General features: G+C 42.9%; 1 protein-coding gene across 1 annotated transcript; it reads right to left on the bottom strand.

Annotated features, from left to right (window-relative positions):
- Nucleotides 1-7,888: 7,888 nt before the first annotated feature.
- On the bottom strand, nt 7,889-13,841 carry ywhag2 (3-monooxygenase/tryptophan 5-monooxygenase activation protein, gamma polypeptide 2). The gene is made up of 2 exons (XM_058081061.1): nt 13,546-13,841; nt 7,889-9,860 (listed from the first exon to the last, which is right to left on the bottom strand). The coding sequence occupies exons 1-2, from the start codon at nt 13,630-13,632 to the stop codon at nt 9,204-9,206; spliced, it is 744 nt and encodes a 247-aa protein (XP_057937044.1). The 5' UTR covers nt 13,633-13,841; the 3' UTR covers nt 7,889-9,203.
- Nucleotides 13,842-14,944: the final 1,103 nt, after the last annotated feature.

Raw genomic sequence — 14,944 nt, 5'->3', positions numbered from 1 at the left:
TGCCAGGTTGTACGTTGAGTTCAAATGAAATATTTGGAAAAAACAGGCGGGCCATATTGAAACACTTGGCGGGCCGGATGTGGCTCCCGGGCCGTAGTTTGCCCACCCCTGCTGTAGACCAAACAACATGGCAGGTCCCACCACAGTTTTGTATACCTTTCCTTTCTTTTTAGCTGAAACTCTTCTATGACACATCATACTGGTGTTCATTCTCCCTCGCTAATGCTCTTCCACAGGAACCGGGATGTTCCATTTTCACAATAATGCTTGCAGGCCATTTTCTTTGCGAGGCTTTAAGTTGATGACTAAGCAGTTTTGCATTAGATTGGGATGTTATGCCGTACCAAGAGCAATCTAAATGCAGTTTGATGGGCGATGTACTGTGGAAGTCAACTACTGGAGTAGTACTACAATGCATGTATTTACAGAGCTTCATTTCTTTCACTTTATGAACCAGCCTTATTAATTCAATAGAAACCTGTTTTCCCTCAATATTGCAGACACCCCATAATGACAACAAGAAAGAATATTTTTTGTGACATATTTGCAAATGTTTATTACAAATAAATCACACATTTTCAGTCACGGAAAATATATTCCGTTTATTGACCGATTTTAATGTCTGGTATAACTAAAGGTACATTTCTTTGGGCGGATATAACGATGACAACAAAAATAACAGTTGAATTCCACGGACAACATCAAATGTGGGCGGCACGGTGATCTAGGGGTTAGCGCGCAGACCTCACAGCTAGGAGACCAGGGTTTAATTCCACCCTCGGGCATCTCTGTGTGGAGTTTGCATGTTCTCCCGTGCATGTGTGGGTTTTCTCCGGGTACTCCGGTTTCCTCCCACATTCCAAAAACATGCTAGGTTAATTGGCCACTCCAAATTGTCCATAGGTATGAATGTGAGTGTGAATGGTTGTTTGTCTATATGTGCCCTGTGATTGGCTGGCCACCAGTCCAGGGTGTACCCCGCCTCTCGCCCGAAGACAGCTGGGATAGGCTCCAGCACCCCCGCGACCCTCGTGAGGAAAAGCGGTAGAAAATGAATGAATGAATGAAAAAAGTGAGCTCTGCGAATACTATCCGGATGATTCCGATAACCCTTGAAACGATGATTCATCTCAATGCTCATATATTCCTTGCGTGCTTGTATTTTGCAGGCTGGGTGTGTTGTTTTTTGTTGCTTCTACTGTAAGACACGGATGCTGGGAGGAGCGTGATGCTGCACAAATCATCCCCGAACCGGAGTGGACTGCCAGTCGTCATCGCTTTCCAAAAAAGGAGCGTGATCAGCAATATTTCAAGCTGCGGATGCATCACTGGTGCGTCTCGAAGTGCCAAGATAATAATAGAAGCTTGACTCTGATTTGATCATGTAACAATATGTCTGCTATTGTTTTTGTAGTTTGCAGCCGTGGTGTTTGTCCGTACTCCCTGTGCTGCTGCTGCTGCAATTCAGTGTGTTTCTCAGGGAAGATTTCTGTGGAAACAGTTGCCATGCAACAGCACAAAATACCTCACTTGTGCATAGAAGTAAGCTGTTTCTTTTTTTCCTCTTTCCCTGTCTTTATGAAATGGCAATTTTTGTCTTTTTTTTTACCCCTCTTGTATATTTTATAATGTCTTCTTCCACCCTGCAACATTCCTTTATTTTTCATGGGGAATCCCTTGTGCCCACATCCATGATGATTCACCCGCAAAGAGAAGTCAAGCCTGTACTTCCATGTTATGCACCATGCAATTGACTTAAAATGCTCATTTTTATGTTTTTCTCATTTTGCAAGCAGAAAATTAGATTAGAAGTGCGCAGACCTCACAGCTAGGAGACCAGGGTTCGGTCCCCGCCCTCGGCCATCTCTGTGTGGAGTTTGCATGTTCTCCCCGTGCATGCGTGGGTTTTCTCCGGGTACTCCGGTTTCCTCCCACATTCCAAAAACATGCTAGGTTAATTAGCGACTCCAAATTGTCCATAGGTATGAATGTGAGTGTGAATGGTTGTTTGTCTATATGTGCCCTGTGATTGGCTGGCGACCAGTCCAGGGTGTACCCCGCCTCTCGCCCGAAGACAGCTGGGATAGGCTCCAGCACCCCCCGCGACCCTCGTGAGGAAAAAGCGGTAGAAAATGAATGAATGAATGAATGAATGAATGAATTTAAAAAAATATATAAAATACATGGTGTGTGCAGGATTTTTATAGCATGCATTTTTATGACCTATATTGATAGCTCTTTCATTTGCAATATAGACTTGATGACCAAAAATAGATTGATATGTGCGTAATTAAAAATCATTGATTTTCTCGAAATCAGTCAAAATGGATTTAGCGCCTTTTGGTTGCAAGCTCTTCATATATTTTTTTAATCTCCCTGAATGCAACCCAACCAGGAGGACCTGTCCCATTTGAGGGATTCAAACCTGAGTCTGTTCAGTCACAGGCCTCACCCACACAAGTGCTCCTTGAAATAGTCTCTTAAAGCCTTCCTCTTCAACGTGGTATAAATAATACAAAGTCCAAATGGGAGCGTGAATAATTCATGTTGCAGCCGCCGTCTCTGTGTGCTTGCGTCTTGACTTGGCGTTGCAGCAATGACGGCATCAAACCCCAAAGACACACACGGCACATATTTGACGCCATTAATCATCTCAGCGTGTCATTTCCTGCTGTGTCACGTCACTCGTGTTGCTCCTCGTGTGGCGGGAATCAATGAATCGGGCGCGGTTTTTGTTTCTTTTTTTTTTTTTTCTGCAGCCGCCGAGACTGGAAGTAGAGAGTGGTTGTCACTTTGATGTCTTTGGTCTACTTAGTGTCTCCTCACAGGCTGCAGGCAGGGGGGGGGGGGGGGGGGGGGGGGTTATTTATAGAGCTGTCTCACATCGTCCCCTCGCTTTTTCTCTCTCCTTTCCCCCACGTCTGATGCTGGGATATTTCTGGAGTTCTTCTCATCTGATCTTCTGTGCATCTTTGAGATGTTTAGTCACGTCAGTAAACTTCCGCAAGGCGTTCTGTGTGAAATGTACTATACACTGACAGGAGCCTAAAATGAGCCATGCTTACGTTAAAGTGTGATTTTCCATACCGGGCGGCACGGTGGTCTAGGGGTTAGCGCGCAGACCTCACAGCTAGGAGACCAGGGTTCAATCGGGCATCTCTGTGTGGAGTTTGCATGTTCTCCCCGTGCATGCGTGGGTTTTCTCCGGGTACTCCGGTTTCCTCCCACATTCCAAAAACATGCTAGGTTAATTGCCGACTCCAAATTGTCCGTAGGTATGAATGTGAGTGTGAATGGTTGTTTGTCTATATGTGCCCTGTGATTGGCTGGCCACCAGTCCAGGGTGTACCCCGCCTTACGCCCGAAGACAGCTGGGATAGGCTCCAGCACCCCCCGCGACTCTCGTGAGGAAAAAGCGGTAGAAAATGAATGAATGAATGATTGGTATCGTTTTTTGTCTAATTGTGGCATTTCTGCATGCATCTTTGTCTGTGGCCACAAGGGGAGCTAATGAGCGATTAAAACGCTAATTAAACGCGAGTAAGTCATTATTACCTCCACCAAGTGCAGCACAAAACGCAAGCACAGCGTAGCGGTTATGTTTTTGCCTGCGTATATCTGGAAAAAAAATGGTTTAGCCTTTCTGGTACATTATGCTATCGTGTTGACATGCTAACCTTAGCATTGCTAGCATGCTAATGTTAGCATACTAGTTTGTTTTGCTATTTTCATGGGTAGACACTTATATAAAGACCAATATCATGTTAGGTATTAGGATGCTAAAGTTGATATTTTACCATTTCTAGCATGCTAATATTAGCATAGTAGCATTTTTGGTTGTTTTGATGGTTACACACTAACATGCTCGGTGTTAGCATATGAACATAAGCTTGTTATCATTGATGACATGCTAAAATTAGCATAGTAGCATTTTTATCCATTTTCATAGGTAGACAAAATGATGCTAGATGTTCGCATGGTAACGGGGATAGTCGCATTTTTTAAAATTTCATGAATATTAACTTAAGGAGACAATACCACTATCATGCTAGGTGTAACATATTAGCATGCTAAAAAATCTTTAGCATTTTCTGAAGTAGACACTTATAGGCACCTATGCTAGGTGTTAGCATGCAATCTTAGCATTGTTTTAATTCAATAATTAATAATAATTAATTAATTTTTAATAATATATTTTTTATTTTTTAATAATAATAATTTTTAATAATTAATTATAATAATTAATTAATTAATAATTAATTCAATTTTGATTCAATAACACTTCCATGGTATGTTTCCATGGTCAAGGAATGTAAATGAATAGATAAAATAAATGTAAGTCTAATATTTATGGTGTAAATAACAATATGGCTTGGTGGAGGTCTTATAGTTAGCGATCAATGACTTCGGTTACGAGGAGAATTTGAATATGTTTGATTGGCTGTAAGGCTAAAAAGCAAAGTACCACATGTATTTCACTGTTGCTAACATACGTGTCCTCCAACCTTAAAGGGCCACCACAAATCACAAAATGCTATTTTTAAACCAAGATTTCATTTGAACATGGACATTTTTAAAAAATCCTCAGTTGGTCCTGTGCATTATGTAAACCATTCATTCATTCATTTTCTACTGCTTATTATCCTCACGAGGGGTGCTGGAGCCTATCCCAGCTGTCTTTGGGCGAGAGGCGGGGTACACCCTGGACTGGTGGCCAGCCAATCACAGGGCACGTATAGACAAACAACCATTCACACTCACATTCATACCTATGGACAATTTGGAGTCACCAATTAACCTAGCATGTTTTTGGAATGTGGGAGGAAACCGGAGTACCCGGAGCATGAGGAAAACATGCAAACTCCACACAGAGATGGCCGAGGATGGAATTGAACCCTGGTCTCCTAGCTGTGAGGTCTGCACGCTAACCACTCGACCGCCGTGCAGCCCTTATGTAAACCAATGTCGACATAAATAAAAGCACATGACTAGAATTCCTTTTCCCTGGCATTTAGATGAATAATATCTGCCCCAAAGGCGGGACAGGACAATAAATAAATAAAAAGTAAATTGAATTTCTACATGCTAGGGATTCATTTAGGCTTCCATGACTTGTTCCCAGAGTGCCTTGGGGCTGGTCACGTGATGCCACAAAACGTCCCAAACGTCTCCCTGTTGTGTGTAGCCGAGCATTAAAACACAGCCTGGTGCGGAATCCTAATAGCGCGCCCTATTTTTTTTCCTTTTCACAAGATGCAATAGTTGTCAAAGCCATGCAGCGAGAAAGGAGCAATTTTTTTTATAGCCCTAGCAACAGCCTGCTGATTGGTGGAGGTGACGGGTGAGCTTCTCTACGATTGGCTGGCGTGGTGACCGCTCAAAGTGCAGAATTTCATCTGGTGAGAAGTGCTGCAAGAGGCTGCAGTCCGTGGGGTGGGGTGGGGTGGAGGGGGGTGGGGGTGGGGGGGTACTCGGCTATAGTGTACAGCTTCAGCTCATCAATCATGAAATGATACAAAAAAAAAAAAACTGGCACACTGAAATGCCACATTTGTTGCAGGAAAAATAATATGTATTCTTATTCTTTAACGCTCAATTTTCTACTATCGGCATAAAAGCCTTGTCTTGCTTCTAGAACAGGGGTGGGCAAACTACGGCCCGGGGGCCACATCCGGCCCACCAAGTGTTTGAATACGGCCCGCCCAATCTTTCAAAAGTATTTCATTTAAACTCAACATACAACCTGGCATCATGGCCTGAGCCAACCTTTTGATGGTTGTATCAATTTTGTTGTTTGACATGGTCTGTTGTTTACAAAGTGCCAAAGAGACACAAGCACATAATAATAATAAAAATTAAAATAATAATTATTATATTATTATTATAACTATTATGATATTATATTTATTATATTAATGCTAATTATTATATTAATTATATATAATAATATTGTTATATTTGCACATTTTACATAATAATAATATAATAATTATTATTTTAATTTATTTTAATTATTATAGTATTTTATTATTTTTAAAATATTTAAATATAAATATAAAATAATAAATAATAATAGCAGATTGCATGACAATTTTACAGATACAATAATACCAGGTGGACTGTTACGTGTAAAATATATAGTCTGCCCCCCCCCCCCCTCCTCAATGCGGCCCGCGAGTCAAAAAGTTTTCCCACCCCTGTTCTAGAATGTTCTGTACTGCTGATTTGACTCATTTGGTCATGTCTCCAGAATGAAATCCAGGAGGCTTACACCAAACCCGGCAACCCAGTAAATCCTGGCTTTCCATGGAGATTACTTTCCGGAACCATGAGCCAATGGTGGAAAAACTGTAAGTAAATGATACGCCCTAAAAATGTCTCACGCCCCGCCCCCCTCCAAAAACGGTGGTGTTCTCCTCTGATTTTGGATCAGCATTTGCAATGAAAGTGACTGCTGTAATTATTACAGTACTAGCAATTGGAGGGTTCTGGAGCTCCGCAGGCAGCTGGGGGGTAGCACCGAGCCCCCAGCTTGTGACGGAGTGTCAGTGACGGAGTTTCCCCAAGCCGTGTCTACAGAATGGACGCTGCTTTCCTATTAGCGCTCCAGTAACAACTTTATATTATATCTTATATTATATTAACTTGTATTAACTTAACTCAAAGTTGATCCAACCAAAGCCAGCTTCTTCCAGCACTCACGTTGTTACTTCAGCTCAACCTACATACAGTATATGTACGCTACATATGTACATTTTAAGCTTTGCTATCACATATATTATGGACTTGGGGTGAATGAAATGTGGTTCTGCAGGACAAACGGCTTATTTATGGAGTGGATTATAAATGTGAATGTGCATGACTATGCTGGGATCTGCAACACAAAGTTATACAAAAGAGGTCAATTGCCACCAAAAATGAGCAAAATGGAAAATAAAGGATAATACAGATAACCAAAATAACTTTAATAAGCAGCAGATGGCCAATAAAAACCCTCACAGCCTTCTAGGTCAGCTTCAAACCAATCCACGAGTTCTCACGACACACAAAGAAGAAAAAAGAACAAATCAAGAATCAATTTAAAAAAGGCGATGAGTGATAAATAAAAAGTAGTTGAGGCTATTTTTGGCGGCTTTAAAGGGGGTTCCATGCAACTTGAGTCTTGACTTTTTTCGACACTAAAAATAAACGCAAAGCAGCTGGTGAAATAACGTAACTGTACGCTCACGGAGGCGGAGTCATGACGGTGACATCATTTGCGGACAATCTTTAAGGCCCCTTCTGCGATTACGGAACATAACATTCATTCATTCATTTTCTACCGCTTTTTCCTCACGAGGGTCGCGGGGGGTGCTGGAGCCTATCCCAGCTGTCTTTGGGCGTAAGGCAGGGTACACCCTGGACTGGTCGCCAGCCAATCACAGGGCACATATAGACAAACAACCATTCACACTCACATTCATACCTATGGACAATTTGGAGTCGCCAATTAACCTAGCATGTTTTTGGAATGTGGGAGGAAACCGGAGTACCCGGAGAAAACCCACGCATGCACGGGGAGAACATGCAAACTCCACACAGAGATGCCCGAGGGTGGGATTGAACCCTGGTCTCCTAGCTGTGAGGTCTGCGCGCTAACCCCTAGACCACCGTGCCGCCCCGGAACATAACAATGCATTTATTATGTTTAAGGTATGGTTATGTATAGTAGATGATGATGATGCGTTCAAAGTGCTCAGGAACACCACACATGCAAAAAAAAAAAAACAGTTAAAAAAATATTGCACACATGCTTAAATATACAGGCACATAAATCAAAAATAATGTTAGAAAATAAATCCAATGACCTAATTAATACAACAATACACTAGACCACCAAAACAGTGCATTGATCATTCAGTCATAATCTTTTTTTTATTTATCATAGCTATTAGTTTAGTTTCTTGTGCAACTGCTACATAATGACTCACATTCAATATATTTGTGTCACTCAGGAACAGCGAGAAGGTATCAAAACAAACAAACATGGTCCATGTCGTGATCAGAAACACAAGTCGGCAGGGTCAAAGGTCACCATGAATCAAACCAGATAGCATGACAAGAGAAAAGAACACTGATGTGTCATAATTCATAATTTCATGTGACAAACACCAGCTAAGCCAAGATAAGAGTGAGCACTGGTGAGGTTTTAGCGTCCTTTTTTTTCTCTTTCACTTATTTTGTTCTGTCATTAACAAATTAAATACACATACTGCATGTCACTAAAGCAACGCTCAGTACAGATCCATTTTTTTTTTTTGTAATATATATATATTTTTTACGATCACCATTTCGGTAGAGCAAATCATTATTAAAAAAACAAAGAAATAAATTAGAAGGCTTGCGTCATTTTTCTCAATCATATGAATACTCAACACCCACAGTATAAGTTAATAAAGTCAAGCTACTGTATATAAATACATCACCAGCATGCACAATATTGAATATTATTATGGTTTGTCATCATCGTACACTGAAGAAACAGTATAGTAGGCAAGTGCATTCAATTAAAACAAATACAGGAATAAACCACAAACGCTGAAGTTGCTCATTCTTTTTTTTTTTTTCTCTTTTTTGTTGCTTCGCCGCCAAAAGTGTGTGCTATTTTTTATTTTTTTTTATTCGATTCTTTTTCAACAATTCAATGCATCATTCCAAATGATGGCCAATTCATTAGAAATTAGTCAGACTTCCTGGGTTTGGACTACTTCCTGGAACCAAGCAGTGACGCACGTTCCCCCTGGAGAATGCCGCGCTATCACGTCAAAAATAAATAGAATTAATTAAAAAATAAAATCATAATAAGCAGCTTGTCTCGAGAGACCAGTTCTGGTGCCGGCGCGTGGTGGCCGTCTCGACCCAACAACGTCGACGACCGCTCGAGCCCGATTGGCTGACAACGTATCAGTGGCGCAAATGTCAAAGAGAAAATCAACAAGACCAAGAAGGAGGCCCTTTCGACCGTATAGATATTTCTATATATTGAACCTAAGCTCTCACCTCTTTTTCATTCTTTTCTTCTAACACATGGAAAAATAAAGAACTGCTGCCGCGATAGTGTCGGCGGCAAAAGCGGCTGCCAAAGTCCACCGGCCTTTTCGCAATTACTCTTTTTCATTTTCTCTAGTCGGGAGAGGCCCCCTTTTTTTCCTTTTTCCCCCTGTTTAGTTGGTGCCCTCCCCCCCCTCGTCGTCCTGCTGGTCACTTGTCCACAGTGTCAAGTTGTCTCGCAGCAGCTGCATGATGAGCGTGGAGTCTTTGTAGGAGTCCTCGTTGAGGGTGTCCAGCTCAGCGATGGCGTCATCGAAGGCGGTCTTGGCCAGGTGGCAGGCCTGCTCGGGCGCGTTCTGGATCTCGTAGTAAAAGACAGAGTAGTTGAGCGCCAGGCCCAGGCGGATGGGGTGGGTGGGCTGCATGTGCTCCTTGCTGATCTCGTGCGCCTCGTTGTAGGCCTTCTCCGATGATTCCACCACCGTGGCGCGCTTCTCGCCCGTGGCCACCTCGGCCAGGTAGCGGTAGTAGTCGCCCTTCATCTTCAGGTAGAAGACTTTGCTTTCGTGCTGCGTCTCGCTGCAGTTCTTGATCAGGAAGTTGTCCAGCAGGTTGAGCACGTCTTGGCACACCGCCTCCAGCTCCTTCTCGATCTTCTCTCGGTAGGCGCGCACCATCTCGATCTTCTTCTCGTTGCCGTCGGCCGACGTCTTCTGCTCGATGCTGGAGATGACGCGCCAGGAGGAGCGGCGGGCGCCCACCACGTTCTTGTAGGCCACCGACAGGAGGTTCCTTTCCTCGTTAGACAGGGCCTCGTTCAGCTCTGTGACCTGGAAGAGGGCACATTGAAATGATCAACAGGAGGACTCAAAGTCATTCAGAAATATCACGTCAATGCTGAGAAATGAGTCCGAAATGAATGCAGGACTATAACTTCAACTTAAATCACTGCAAAACGCTAAGACGCCCCCTAGTGGCTTCAAACGTCATAGAGGAGAACATCTGAATTCCTATCAAAGTTGAAGTACCTCCACTTTGTCATGCTGCAGAAATCTGAGATCACACAAGGATACTGGCGGTATACAGAGAATGCATCACAAGATGAAAAGTAAATAACTGGTGATGCGACATCACCATTTATTCATTCATTTTCTACCGGGGTGGTCGCAGGGGTGCTGGAGCCTACCCCAGCTGTCTTTGGGCGAGAGGCGGCGTACACCCTGGACTGGTCGCCAGCAAATCACAGGGCACATATAGCGATATCATGATATTTTTTCTTAAAATGATGATGATATGTGGAGAAAACATCTATCCATGGTTCCAAGTATTTATTAAAGGCCACTTATTTCAAGAACATCAGGACCACTGCCGCTTGTATCCATTGCAGCTAAATACGTTTTCGGTGGCCGTTAAGCGTCTTCAGACCACGACAATATCGATATCCTGTGGTGACATTCGGCACCTCAACTGTAACGGACCTCGCGTTGTCAGCCATGTTTCCCGATAAGCTGGGACTTTGTACACTTGAAGCAAATATGTCCAACATTCTTACATTATTGCACGCTAAACGGTGTGGAGAATCTTGTATTAGGACATGTTATTATTACGTTGTTGTTACGCACAAGTAGCTACGGTGGCAACTCCAGCTTGCCAAGACAGTTGAAAATGTTGGATGGAGTCATGGTGGTGGTGGTGGTGGGGGTCGGGGGGTCTGAAATGACTGAAATGTTCCCATGAGTGCTGTAAGTGAAAACCACTGGTGCACACATGACCTTCTCCATGGCTGAAATTGACCTCTTTTTATTTCTATGACGTCACACTGTGCTGTGACATCATGACACCATTACATCATGTCACCATGACATCATGACACCATTACATCATGTCACCATGACATCATGACACCATTACATCATGTCACCATGACATCATGACACCATTACACCATGACATCATGTTACCATGACACCATTACACCATGACATCATGTCACCATGACATCATGACACCATTACACCATGACACATTACACCATGACATCATGTTACCATGACACCATGACATCATGTTACCATGACACCATTACACCATGGCATCATGTTACCATGACACCATTACACCATGGCATCATGTCACCATGACACATTACACCATGACATCATGTCACCATGACATCATGTCACCATGACATCATGACACCATTACATCATGTCACCATGACATCATGTCACCATGACACATTACACCATGACATCATGTCACCATGACACCATGACATCATGACACCATGGCATCATGACACCATTACACCATTACACCATGGCATCATGACACCATTACACCATGACATCATGTCACCATGACATCATGACACCATTACACCATGACATCATGTCATCATGTCACCATGACATCATGTCACCATGACAACATGACACCATTGCATCATGACACCATGGCATCATGACACCATTGCATCATGACACCATGGCATCATGACACCATGGCATCATGACACCATGACATTATTACACCATTACACCATGACGCCATGGCATTATTACACCATTACACCATGACGCCATGGCATTATTACACCATTACACCATGACGCCATGGCATCATGACACTATGACATGGCATCATTGACACCATTACAGAAAGCGATGCAACCAATTGTGAGGAAACTTGCTCTGTGTAAGCCTTATGGATGTCAGCGGCTCATACAGATGGTGGTGCATGTCATGTGGGGGGGTGGGGGTTACTCTTATCCTGCATGCTTGAAATTGCAAATGATCCCATTTTAGTACCAATGTACTGAACTATTGAAGCAAATAAGACAGATAAGACTTCTACTGCAGCTTCTCTTTATTAATACTCAAATGAAGATAGGCTTCCTGTCGCCCACGGCAACTACGGCAAGGGAATCCCTTCGATTAGGGAGTGCACAGGCACTCGCTGTAAAGGCATCATATTCATATTTGCAGTGCGGCAAACCTTAGAAATAATATATTAACAGAAATAGAAAGTGGTGTGGTGGCGCTACCTGCAGGGAAAAGGAGTGCAACAATAACGAATCCAGCAGTGGAGGCCTCTGTGCCTTTAGGTTCTGCCTCCATTGCCAAATGGGCTAGCCAGCTCTGCTCAACATTTTCCAGCAGTGTAACTGCATGCAAGTACAATACTGAATACTGCATGCTTGCATTTCTTGAAAAGCTGCGTTAAAAGAGCATAGAAAATAGGCATTTTATAAGATAACACACTTTATAGCAGGGGTGTCCAAATCTTTTTCCTGCAAGGGGCCACTGTGATACATTTTATGCCTTAAGATGCTAAAGGTGGGGCGGCACGGCGGTCTAGTGGTTAGCGCACAGACCTCACAGCTAGGAGACCAGGGCTCAATTCCCACCCTCGGCCATGTTTGCATGTTCTCCCCGTGCATGCGTGGGTTTCCTCTGGGTACTCCGGTTTCCTCCCACATTCCAAAAACATGCTAGGTTAATTGGCCACTCCAAATTGTCCATAGGTATGAATGTGAGTGTGAATGGTTGTTTGTCTATATGTGCCCTGGGATTGGCTGGCGACCAGTCCAGGGTGTACCCCGCCTCTCGCCCAAAGACAGCTGGGATAGGCTCCAGCACTACCGCTTCTCGTGAGGAAAAAGCGGTAGAAAATGAATGAATGAAAGATGCTAAAGGTAATCCAGTGTAGGTCAATATATGTTAAGGCTAAGCTACTTTGTGTAACAGCTAATCATATACAATATCTTGCTGATAATGAATTCATTACATTTTCAGACTACGTCAAGGGCCTATAAAAACCTAGCTGCCGGCTGAAAATGTCCCCCAGGCCCCACTTTGGACAGCTGTGCCGTATGAGCGTCTAATTAAAGCTTCCACCTTTTGAAAGATGAGTTAGTTGTTGATGGTGCAGCTGCCATGACACAGCCCATCGTGCTCGTATTGTATCAAACACTGGCTTCATATTGGCTGACTGCAATATGACAGGAGAATATTCTAGAAGAGAGCTTCTACTGCCTCCTACGTCTGAGAGGAGGAAGGAGCAGCCCCTCTCCTCTCTCCCCTTGCAGTATTTCAGCCACCTTTTCTTTTGCAAAGTGAATGTTCCGTTTATTTCATAAAAATAATAATCTTCTCATTCCAGTGACAAGTACAGATGGTCCTGATGAGTAGTCTGATGAGGATGTCTGTAAGTACTCAGTTTTTATGTGATGTTAATAGGAATGTCTGAAATAAAGATGCTTTCATGATGTAGTAGAGGACCGCTATGCAGGCGTCGATCATGCAGGCACCTCATTGTCATGTCATGGGGAGGCACCGCCCAACAGCAGCCGCATCACAGCCAACGCACACAAAGTATACCTCAAATGTACAAGATTTGGACTAATTATACTTAATGATAGCTCAAGGTCTAATTTGGCTGAAAAAGGGCCACCCCTCCCTCACTGACAGTGATTATTAGCATGGGAGTAACGTGATGCATGGATGGACTCACCGATTTCATAGCGGCTGCCATGTCGTCATATCTCTCAGCCTGCTCGGCCAGCCTGGCTTTCTGCACCAGCTGCTCACGGTCGACCATCTTTGGACAATATGGGTGGTTTTTTTTGGTCTTTTTTTTCTTGGTTTTAGAGGTGAGTCGAGACTCGCTTTAAGGAGGAAAAAAAAGTGTTTCCCTATCCTTTAAATTCGCAATGCGGTGAAAATCCTCCGCCAAGTGAAGGCTGCAGCTGCTCTCTGCTTGTCTGCAGACGGGACACCCTCTCTCTCCCCACCCTGCATCCCCTCGCTCGCTTACGTCATCCCCCAGAAAGGTGGGCGTCCGTGCCAATGATGTAATAGTCCCTGGACTGGAACGCATGGCTAAAAGGCCATGTATTATGGGTAATGTAGTTCTTAGCTAGCTACAGTTAGTTAGCAATATCCAAGTAATTTGTCATTTGTTTAGACACACACACACACACATATACACATACATATATATCGCAGTGTACCCTAAGATGGCTAAGAAGTGCTGGCTAGCACAATAGCTACATTTTAGATACTGCAAATTGGTTAGCCTGAGCTCGCAACTCACTAGCTACGTTAGCTAGTGTGATAGCCAAATAGATAGCTAGTTATTATTTTCAATAGGTAGATATAGACCATAAATAATTATAGATACTGGCTATAGTTTACCCAAAATTGGCTAGAAATGCATGCGCTAGCTAGCACAATAGCTGATTGATGCCAATGATGTAATAGTCCCTGGACTGGAACCATGGCTAAAAGGCGAAATGTATTATGGGTAATGTAGTTCTTAGCTAGCTACAGTTAGTTAGCAATATCAAAGTAATTTGTCATTTGTTTAGACACACACACACACACACACACACGTATACACATATACACATACATATATATCGCAGTGTACCCTAAGATGGCTAAGAAGTGCTGGCTAGCACAATAGCTACATTTTAGATACTGCAAATTGGTTAGCCTTAGCTCGCAACTCACTAGCTACGTTAGCTAGTGTGATAGCCAAATAGATAGCTAGTTATTATTTTCAATAGGTAGATATAGACCATAAATAATTATAGATACTGGCTATAGTTTGAAATATATATATATATATATACCCATATAATGCTAGAAATGCATGCGCTAGCTAGCACAATAGCTGATTAGATGTCTATGGATTTTTTTTACGGATAGCTGAGCCATATATTGATAGCAAGAAAGACTGTTGCTAACTACTTGTAGCAAGATAGCTACTGTAGATTTAAGATGGATACATGGGTTAAAAAACAGATGCATTTCTTTTGTATTCCGAATACAGTATGTACACTTTTAAGGTGAGGCGTTTGTAATTTTTGGTTACGAGAGGCGGAGTATGCTGGGGGCTGGTCAACTGT

This window comes from Doryrhamphus excisus, chromosome 8, assembly GCF_030265055.1.
Source record: "Doryrhamphus excisus isolate RoL2022-K1 chromosome 8, RoL_Dexc_1.0, whole genome shotgun sequence".
NCBI lineage: Eukaryota > Metazoa > Chordata > Actinopteri > Syngnathiformes > Syngnathidae > Doryrhamphus > Doryrhamphus excisus.
Note: the sequence above shows the minus strand (reverse complement) of the source record. Positions and strands in the feature narration are given on the sequence as shown.

Coding starts and splice junctions, on each gene's coding strand:
- ywhag2 (XM_058081061.1), bottom strand. CDS start 13,632: ATGGTCGACCGTGAGCAGCTGGTGCAGAAAGCCAGGCTGGCCGAGCAG. Junction 9,861..13,545: donor TGGCAGCCGCTATGAAATCG/GTGAGTCCATCC, acceptor GCCCTCTTCCAG/GTCACAGAGCTGAACGAGGC.